Consider the following 11,372-nt stretch of genomic DNA (forward strand, 5'->3'; position numbering starts at 1 on the left):
TGGGGCAAACTGCGTTGGGGTAAAGTCAGCCCCAACGGTTCTTTTAGCAGCACCAATGGTTATAATCATTGGCACCGATAATTTTTTAATTTTACTTTTTAAAATAGAAAAAACTCACACCAACGATCAAAATCATTGATGCTAATATCAGCACCAACGGTCGGCACCGTTGGTGTTAAAATCAACACCAACGGTTATTAGCACCAATAGTTCAGACTATTGGTGCTAAAACGTGCACAGGTTGTGCACGTTTTTAGCCCCAACGGTTAGAACCGTTAAGGTTGATTTATCCCACCCTCTACAACATACAAAAATATGCATACCTAAAATAGAATAATTAAACTATTCACAATAATAATCTCACACAATTATACAACCGAAAACATAAATATATTATAAAATGGATTCAAGATCCCTCACACCATGCGAAATTATAAGACAAAAAAAATATTTACTAAAATAAAATATGACTAGTTATTTTTAAACAACTAAATCATAAACATAAAAGAGTATCCAAAATGTATAATGTCTCAAATATCTAAAAATGCAAGTCACTATTGACTGAATCTAAGAAAATCGACAAAAGCCTTGCGGATGTCCTCCTCGCCGTAGTCCTCCTACGTTAAGCACCTTAACAAGCCCCTTATTGACTTGCAAGAGGATTTTGTGTTGAAATATCTTGAGGAGAATACTAAGCAACGGAAGTAGAACATGAGCCGGAGAAGGCTGAGCAGAAGCCGGTGAAGTAGCCGGAACAACAGAAGGCCGATGAGCGGTATAATAATCAACCTATAAAGTAGTTAGGGAGTATGTAGTAAATGAGTAAGGAGATGAGATAATATTGAGCATTTGTTTAAGAGATTACAAAAATCGATAATATTGAGCATTTGTTTAAGAGGTTACAAAAGTTGATGCTTAACTAATTTGGTGTCTTGATTGATTGAGATAATCACACTTTGATTCTTTAGTTACTTAATAACCGGATCTCATATTTCAAAACTTAATTTCTGTAAGCAGATTCAAAAGGATATGATATAATTTAGATTAAAAAGGGGAAGTAGTGGAGGATTATGCAAGTATTGAATTAGGAATAATGTTGAATGCTCAAGAACAGAATCATAATGTTAAATGAGCATGAATAACATGGGTGCAATTTGATGATTATCTTATAAAAATGATATACTTAAGAAAGAAACATCTCATGAAAGTGACTTTGTTTTCATTTCAAGAGGATCATATCAATGACATTTCCTAGAGAATAAAAAGAAGAGGTCGTACTTCACATTCGTGTGCACTAACAGAAATTAAAAACAAATGCAATCAGTACAAAAGGCAAGAACATTACTGCATAGCATGTTAGTTGGAACCTAACATGCAGCTTTGTATAGAGTTGAGCTTATATGTTCTAGGGTTAATCTTATTTTTTGAATTGGAAAAAAATATATATTAAAGTAACCATATGTACAAGTTGGGTTAGTCATTCCATCTTGGACTTAAGCTCCGTCATCTCACGAATGACATCAGGAGGAGTAGCAAAGGTCAAAGTGGAGGAAGTCTTCAAATAAAATCTGGTGACACTGTGACCCATGCCTCTCTCATAACCACCATGATGCCCTCTATGTACATCATCTAAGACCGTGGTCATTGCAGTAGATTTGTATTCTCGGAGTGAAGGAAGTCTTCAAATAAAATTTTGAGCCTTTTTGTGCTCTATAGTACCATCAAAGTGAATAGCATCATCCCTATAGGGATGGTTTTCTTCCAACATACGCCGATGACTGTAATAACATATCTTTTTTACTAAAGGACAACCATGTCGATGATGTATCAGCATGGCAGTAAGGGCATGCTTTATAACCATGTATAGAATAACCTGATAGCATTCCATATACAGGAAACTCGTTAATTGTCCACATTAAGGTTGCACACATCATGAATGTTTCCTCTTTGTCTGCATCATACATCTCTACACCATCAATGAACAAAGACCGTAACCCATCAATGAGAGGTTGAAGGTAGACGTCGATATTGTTGCCCGGTGAACTCAGCCCATCAATAAGAAGAGGCATCATAAAGTATGATTGATCCATAGCTAACCACGGTGAGAGATTATATATCATCATTATAACAGGCCAAGTACTATGCGGATTGCCATTAAAACTAAATGGGAAGAAACCATCGCTAGCCAGTCCAAGCCGAATATCATGGGATCCTGACTAAATATTGGGTACAACTTATCGAAATCCTTCCATGTTGGCGAATCTCTTGGATGACTCATTTTATCATCTTCGCTTGGAATAGCACGGTCATGTCAGGTCATTGCCACAGCTGTCTTCTTATACTTGTAGAGCCTCTGCAGCCTCTGTGTCACAAGAAAGTATCGTACCACCTTAACTAGTATGTCATTTTTGTTAGGATATGCTTTCTTGTTATATTTAGACACTCCACAATTAGGGCACTCTTTTAATTTAGAATTTTCTTCTTAGAACAACACAAAATCATTAGGACATGCATGAATCTTCTCACAATTCAAACCTAGATTAAACATTATCCTTTTAGCTTCATACCAGCTCTGAGACACATTGTTTCCCAGAGGCATAGAATCTTTTAGGAATTTTAGAAGCATCATAAAGGACATGTTGCTTCATTTATTTAGGCATTTAATCTGAAAAAATTGAACGAACCACAATAGTGTAGAATATTTTGCATTCTCATAAATCAGTCTATTAGCATCTTTCATGTAATTGTCATACTCATCTACACGTTCTTGTCTGGAAGGACGATCATATTTAGCAAGATTAGTGTCACCAAAAGTAGCTTCTACCATTTCCTCCATCTCCACTTTTGGAAATAAACTTTCTTCCTTGTCTTCTTCTTCATTATCGGTAATATTATGAGCTAGAATTTCTCTGTGATATACCCAAATTGTATAATCTCTAATAAAACCATGCTTAACAATGTGAAGTTCTACATCTTCCTCTTTGTGATGCAGCCTATACCACAGTGACTGCATGGACAAAATATCATCCCATGTTCGATCCTATCGTGTTCACGCACAAATTTTATGAAAGAAACAACTCCTTCAATGAATTCAAGCTTTGTGTATTTTTCACGATTCACATACATCCAATCCTTAATTCCAATATAGTAACGTGTCATGCTAACCTAAATAAGTCAAAGTTAGCTATAAAAACTCTTAGAATTATGCATGCTTGCATTAAACGGCAATATTGGCCATTCATATTAGCGTGGTCATTGATTGTTTTAGGCCGTCTCTATACCTACATGGGTAATTTTATAAACTTTTTGTATAGTTTTTTTGGAGGGTGGCTAGTTCTTAATTACTATTTTTTGTGCTTGCTACGCTGGACTTGTATGAGTCACACTCTCGATGGGAGGCCTTTCATGTATCTATATTATCTTTTATAAGATGTGATGCCCGATTAATGGCCCTTCCATCTCTATGGGAGGATACTTCTGTGGGAAGCCAAAAAGAAAAAATAGTGTTGCTAACAATAATTAGAGTCCATTAGATGCATAATTGTATAGACCACACTTCAGAACATTGTTAATTACAATGGCCTCATTCTAGGTTGAGCATAGCATACGTTAGTTTTTCACATATAGGCATTAAGAGATCTAACACATTTGATTAATATGACTACTGAGGTCAGACATAGGAGAATGATGAATATCATACATGTGCATAAGATTTGGTATTCGTATATTTAAGAAAGTAAAATTATTAGAATAAAAATTTGTCAAGTCTACATGAGTTTTCATGGGTAGAGACTAGAGTTTCCATTAAAACCAGTAAACCTGATGAAGATGAAATAGAGTTTTCATAAGATGAAGATGAATAAGGCATGTAAAATTGCAGTATCAAGTGAAGAAGGAAGAGAATAACATCTGGCGGTGATAGGTTCTTGCTGTTCTAAGAGACTTGCGATAACTACGAGCCACATGTTTCTTATAGGGCATCAAAACATATTGCAAATTCACAATGGAGGTTTGGAAACATCAACAGCTTGATCAATGTATGGTTTTAAGAACTCCCTAGCATCCTAATCCTAATATTGATCATGCCTCAGTAATCAATAGGCATAAAAAATTAGGGTTGCTTGATGACGGGGGATTTAAAAGCAAACAAAGAATAAAATTCCAACCTGTTAATTTGAAATAAGACAAGAGAGACGGTAAGGTCTGATTTGGGGAGGAACAATTAGGGTTTTTTGAGGGAGATCCAGTGGCAAACTACAAGATTGACAAGCCCGATGATGATGATGACCTTTGACGGCGGCAACGACCTACGGCGGAACAGCCAGGAAGATCTTAGGTATAGAGATCACACGAGAAAGGGTTTTAGGCAAACTTTGGCTATCCCAAGAGAATTATATTCTCACTGTGTTGAAAAGGTTTAACATGGATGAAGCACGATCGATTTCTACTCCTGTTTGGTGGAAATTTTGCAATAAGAAAATGAAAGAATTCTATTTGATTTGTATTCTCTCAATCTTGATTATAATTTGAATTCTCGATTACAAAAGAGAAAAGAATTGATACAAATCCTCCCCTTTATTTAAAACTGGGTTCTTCACGGTGACAATGAGATTCTTCCCTCGAATGCTCGTGTCGAGTTTGCTTCTCGTTGATGATCCGAACATCTTGTTTCACTGGAACATGGTCTTCTCCTCATAATACGACACTGTGGAGAACTTGCGTGGTAAATTTTTAAGAACTATTGATGAGTTGATAACTCTAAACAAGTTTGAAACTCTATAAAACAGTTAATTTAACTAAAATCGGTTTGTAAGCCAAGGATGAAGAAAGCTCATGTTTCTGATCTCCAAAGCTCCATCAATTCCCCCAAAAAGCCAGCCAAAAATCTTTTCTTTGCTGTCAAGTCGAGGAGTCCGAACTCAGTTGAGTTTACCCATATTTATAGAGGTTTTAGGGGTGTAACCGCCCCCTAAAATCTCTCCTTAATGGGGTGTAACCGACCCTATTTTGTGGAAAACGGTTTTAAAACCGTTTAAGGGTTTAAGGGGTGTAACCAACCCTAAAATCTCTCCTGGGTGGAGTTGTGATCCCCTTAGATCGTGGGAAATGGTTTTTGAAACCGTTTGAATGAGTCAAATGCGGAGAATAGCGTTCTGGGCCCGAACTCTGCGTTTTAGACTTGAAACGCAGAGTTGGACCTATTTTGGTGGCTGAGAACGCAAAGGTCGCACTGCGTTTTGATATTATAACACAGGTCCGACCCGTGTGTTTTGATGTTACACAATGGGTCTGACCCGTGCATTTTGATGTTGCAACGCAGGTCCGACCCGTGCGTTTTGTTCTGGGAATGTGGCCACGAACTCTGTGTCTGGACTTAACACTGGGGATGAACCCTACGTTTTGATATTGTAACACAGAGATGACCTCTACGTTTTGATGTTACAACATAGGGAGGACCTCTGCATTTTAAGGTTGTAACGTAGGGAGGACCTCTGTGTTTTGAGTTTGAGACGCAGATGTGAGCTCTACGTCTTGATTTGAAGAGACCGTCAATTTGTAGTCTCTTTTGCTAGAGCATTACAAAGATCATCATCTTATAACCTTCTGTAGGCGTCTAAAAATGCCTATGGGTGTCCGTACACGGCTCGAGACAGAGAGAAGATGATAAACATCGCTATTAGAGTCGCGGGAGCTCGTACCTGTAGGCGTCTAAAAATACCTATGGGTGTCCGTACACGACTCGAGACAGAGAGAAGATGATAAACATCGCTATTAGAGTCGCAGGAGCTCGTTTGACAATGACAAACACATGAAGTGAGTCGACGGGTCATACGAAGCAACGGAACTTCGGAATAACAGAAACGAGAGCTGATCGGGAGCCCCGCGTCGTTTACAAAAGGCGGAGCACCCCTCGTTTCCTATTTATTCCACATATGATTCAATTATGGGAGCGTGTAGATCTCCTCGTCGGCTTTCCAACGCATCTTGAATCGCCTCATTCCGAGGTCGGATGAGTGAGTTAAGGCTGTTACAGAGAAAATCGCTACAGTAACCACGGGTCAGAAAATTGCTACAGTAACCGTGGGTCGGAATTTTTCGGCCCGCGCTACAGTAACCGCGGGTTGGAATTTTTCGACCCGCGCTACAGTAACCGCGGGTCGGAATTTTTCGACCCGCGCTACAGTAACCGCGGGTCGGAATTTTCCTGCGCGCGCTGTTTCGACCCTGGTTCGATTTTTGACGGTTTTTCTCGGGATTTGGTCGTTCCTGAGCATCCAAACTGACTTGATATCATCCCCTAGCATGGTTAATCAGTTATTAACTGAAGATAAGGCCAAATCACTTGTTCTCATCCAAATAACCGCTTCCGAAGCTTATAAATATGAGCCCGGGTCCTCCTTTCAGCGGGGCGGAGTGATTATCAAGAGGACGAAGTGCTGCCGGATTGAGGAGTCAAAGGAGCATGAATTTCAGCGAGGATTGACAGATCTTGGCGAGTTCTTCGGCATAAAGAAGGAGAGTTCGAGAGATCCGAAGCCTGTTTCCTCCGTTCCTTGAGATCAGGCTTGGTCTTGATCTCGAGAAGAGCCCTGATTTCGCTTGGTCGATCTCAGCGCTTCAAATCAAATACTTCCTCGGTAAAGACGAAGCTCTGCCGAATTTTTCATCAACCGGATCCAGATCAAAGGCGGTCCACGGATAAACCCCGACACAGGCAAAGATCCCACGCAAGCAGAAGACCGATAAACGATCTCCGTGCGTTTGTTTTGAACGAGAGTTGTATTTTTTTTTTTTATTGTGTAAGAGTCTTATAAAAAGACCATCTTTTTGTATTCTCATTGTAACGACCGAAGTTGTAATGAATAGCGCAATGAATATAACAATTTTCGACGGAAACACCTTCGTCTTGGCTCCTTGAAAATATGAGAGTCGTCAGATTATAACTCTTGATGTTGATTGTGAAGGTTGTTGATTAGAGCTTTCATCAGTTGTTGTGAAGATCGTTAGATTATAACCTTCATCGATCTACATGAAAGTCTTCAAATTGTAACCTTCTAAAAGTCGTCAGATTATAACTTCCATCATCGGTGTTTGATGGGGATAAGCTATAATCTGTAGTAATTTTTAGACGGCCTACAACTCCGTTAACCAATCACTTCAAATTATTCTTAGAACAGTGTCCACAAACAGTTGAAGAGCAGGAAAAAAATATAATGGATACCATATGCGAGTGCGGTGGGATCACTGATGTATGCTATGGTTTGCACTAGGACTGACTTAGCCTATGCAGTAAGTTCGGTAAGTCAATTCATGTCAAATCCAGAAAATCAGCATTGGGAGGCGTTGAAGTGGATTCTGCGTTATCTACGAGGGACTGCAAAGGTGGGCCTATTGTTTCAGTCTTTGGAGGATAAGGGGTCCAAGAAACTACAGGGATACGTCGATGTAGATTACGCAGGCAACCTTGATCAGCGGAGGTCGACGATGGGGTATGTATTCACAGTTTTTAACTGTGTCATTTGGAAGGCTGAGTTACAGGAAACTATGGCTCTTTCGACGACTGAGGCGGAGTACATAGTTGCAGTTGAGGCATCGAAGGAAGCTCTATGGTTGCGGGGTTTGGTCAGGATGTTTGACATCATCCAGGATTCAGTATCTATAAATTGTGACAGTCAGAGCGCGATTCATCTTGCGAAGGATCAGAAGTATCACAAGCAGACGAAACACATTGACATCAGGTATCACAAGATCCGAGTATGGATTGATAGGGAAAAAGTTATCGAATTGGTGAAGATCGGTACAAAGAAGAATCTTGCGGATATGATGACAAATGTCATTCCAGTGGAGAAGTTCAAAGCATCTCTGGACTTCATCCACGTTCTTCAGAAGTAACTTTGGAGAAATACTCTTGGGAGGGAGTTGTATAAAGTGGGGGTTGATTTTGAAAAATCTTCGCGAATGACTGATTCAATGTGATGTGAGTCAGTGTGGAGATTGCTGAGTTCATGATGACTCAAATCTGTTGAGAAGTATGATTGAGTTTGGACTCTAATTAGGATTAGTTATACTATCCTAATTAGGAGTAGATTGAAGGAATTAATTGAATTAAAAAATCCATTTAGGATTCAAGTTAGAGTTATAATAGGATTGAGCAAAATCAATCTCTATATATATTGTATCAATCCATGGGTTTAAAAACAAGAACAAAAAAGAGTGATCTATATTCCACCTTTGTTAGGGGTGTATAGTTTCAACCTCTTGTAATCTCTTCTAAAAAAAAAGATCTTCTCCCTTCTCCCCGTGGACGTACACGGATCATCTTGATCGCGCGGAACCGCATTAAATTTTGTTGTTTGCTGTTTATCTTGATTGCTGGGTAGATTTAGAATTTTTTGATTGTTTAAGTTTAATCTTCCGCGATTTGCATACTCCGACATCCCACAAATGACCATAACGTGCGTCCCTCAGCTTAATTATGTTTTTATGAGCTCATCGAAGGTTAAAGTAGTGGGGGTGGATTCACCCAGAACCATCCAAATTTAGTAGAACAGAGTCGGTACAGTAGGAAAAAATTAGCTGAGAAAGAATATTTACCATGAAAAATTCCTCAAGGACCCAAAATATGGGACCAATAAGGGGGACAAGTGAGGTGTCCCCCTCCTATTGGATAATGAGTTGGTCATCATTAATGATGACCAACTCATTATCCAATAGGAGGGGGACATCTCACTTGTCCCCCCTATTCCTGGCCCAACCGGTCCCCAGTTTGTAGGTTGACGGTTGCTAGGGTTCACACCATGGTTCTGCTCCCTTTTTGTGCGCTGCAGGAGCTTAAGATCAGTGTGTAGGGCTAGATAGAAATAGCATATAAAGTATTAGTCATAGTAATAATAAAATATTAGGGAACCCGTAGTAATAAGACACAGAATAAGACAGCGGCGCGATTCAACACGACATATTCTACACAAATAAAGCGTAGGGATGTCTGCTCGTAGACCAAAATGGTTTCGATAGTGGCAGCTTTTGCGCGTGTCCTATCTCCAAACCAAACCACCACCATCATCATCACCACCACCATTTCCTCTCTAATTATATAATAAACTAATACCTGTCCTATCTGAAAACAAAGATCTCGCATTCAAAAAAGGCAGAAAGCTGGGCAGAGGATCAGCCATAAATTAAAAACCCACCTTTACTCGCTCCATATTTTTGTCTATATATATGCACACAAGCTAGCCATACGACTCTTGATCGATTTCAAGACTGCTACTCATTAATTAGCGCTGCAGCAGCAGCAGCAGCAGCAGAAGGAAAAGTTTTAAGTACGGTCAGAGTGCTGGAGTCGTTGAGAGAAAGAACAAAAGAGAAGCCTGCGTGACCTGTGACCAACTTTGGAGTGATAACAAGTAAAAGGTAATTAGTAGTAGCTGGCTGGCTAGCTAGCTTTTTTAAGTATCGTTGGGATATGGAGGAGGCGGTGATGTCAGGTGGTGGTTTGATGAGTAGCAGCGGGAGAGTAGGAACCAAGTGCGGACGCTGGAACCCGACTGCTGAGCAGGTTAAGGTTCTGTCCGATCTGTTCAGTTCGGGGCTGCGGACCCCGACAACTGAGCAGATACAGATGATATCATCTCATCTGAGCTCCTTTGGGAAGATAGAGAGCAAGAACGTGTTCTACTGGTTTCAGAACCACAAGGCTCGTGAACGTCACCACCACAAGAAGCGGCGTCGAGGAGGTGGAGGAGACCTTTACTGCTGCACTACTACTGCTCTCAAAACTACTCCCGATCCCAAGAAAGATGCAAGAGGTGGGTTCGAGCTACTTTTTCTTTCTCTCGTTCTTCACGTATAAAGATAAAGATTTCATAGTTGTGAATTGGTCCGTGAAATTAAGTTGCTTCAAATTAATTCTGATTTTATGCCTGACCGTAGGCCTTCGGACTTAATTATTTTGGATGTTTTGTCATTTCCTCTCATTTTTTTATGGGAATAAAATAACTGACTTACCAATCTTTTTTCCCCCTTCTTCTTCTTCTTTATAAAAAGATAAGTTACTCTTTGGAAATAGTTCATTTAACCAACATAGTTCAACAGTTAATACCTATGCTAGCATTACGGTACGTTCAAAAACAATTTGAAAGAATCCACTCGTTATTATATATATTATAAGAGGACTAAATAAATAATGAAAGAAGATGTTTACGCTCATATTAATTAGCTGTTTATTAATTATGGCCTTAATCATATGCAGGTGCTGGTGAAGCAACCGAAGCAGCTGAAATGGTTTGGGATAGAAAGGAGAGAGAAATAGAGACGCTGGAGCTGTTCCCATTGAGTTCTTACAAGTTGCAGGAGGAGGACAAGTGGAGGTCACTTAGGAGTGAATGGAGATCAGAAATGGCATTATTCAATGCTGAGATCAACGATCCGCCACTAGACCTGCGGCTGAGCTTCCTGTAGATCGACTAAGTACGACCAGTACTAGCTAGGTGCATTCTCTCTATTGACCGCATTCTTGGCCGTTGGAGAGGAGAGGGGGGTAAAAAAAAGGGGGACGAAAGGTTGGACTATAATGCGTTTGTATCCGTTGATGAGATCAGGATGGAAAAGTAGTGCACTAAGGATCGAGTACATGCTGCAAATCTTTGTTCCACGAATTATTCCCATCTACTCATCAGTGTCTGCAGCCGCACATGCCTCTGCATGTACATAATTCCAATCTCCAACACCTTCGTCAACATTTTAATATTGAACCCTTCAGCTACCACGTACGCTTTTACTCTCTAGTACTGTTTTCACTCACAAAGTCAAACTCCCGTCGGCAAAACTTTTTACTCAGGAGCTCAAAAGTATTGTACGTACTTAATAATCTTTTTTAGAGAGCATGAATGTCAGTAATCTTTGTCAGCAGCCCGTTGATCAATTAATTCTATAGCTCATCCTGTTCAAACTTCTGAATCCCTTTAACTTCTTTCCAAATGACAAATAAGGCCAGGCTAAACAAATTGGTTTACAATTAGATTCAAGTCTGTTATGCTGTCTTTGTTGGGGATTAATATAAGACAATTTGTCACTGGTAGCTATTTTCCGAAAAGTGCATTCTCACCGCGCAGAAAATTTTGTGAATTAAAAGCTCCGATTAATTTTTGGTTTATTATCAGTTCTTCATTCTCTGTAAATATTAGTCTTCTTACTAGTTGGTACCTATAAATCTCAGACGCTAGGCCTTCCCTCAAAATAGGAATTGAAAAACAAAACAAAAAAAGTTTGAACCTTTCTTCGGTTTTCTCAATAATTAAGATGGTTGATAAATATAGATATGAGGGAATATCTTGATGATCTTGGCCGAACAGTTAATTAACAATAACAAT

General features: G+C 39.5%; 1 protein-coding gene across 1 annotated transcript; it reads left to right on the forward strand.

The window, feature by feature from the left end:
* LOC109849790 (WUSCHEL-related homeobox 9-like) lies at positions 9,372–10,918 on the forward strand. Its single transcript, XM_020419672.1, has 2 exons — positions 9,372–9,809; positions 10,253–10,918. The coding sequence occupies exons 1-2, from the start codon at positions 9,467–9,469 to the stop codon at positions 10,459–10,461; spliced, it is 552 nt and encodes a 183-aa protein (XP_020275261.1). The 5' UTR covers positions 9,372–9,466; the 3' UTR covers positions 10,462–10,918.

The sequence above is a fragment of the Asparagus officinalis genome, chromosome 7 (genome assembly GCF_001876935.1).
Source record: "Asparagus officinalis chromosome 7, Aspof.V1, whole genome shotgun sequence".
NCBI classification, from domain to species: Eukaryota; Viridiplantae; Streptophyta; class Magnoliopsida; order Asparagales; family Asparagaceae; genus Asparagus; species Asparagus officinalis.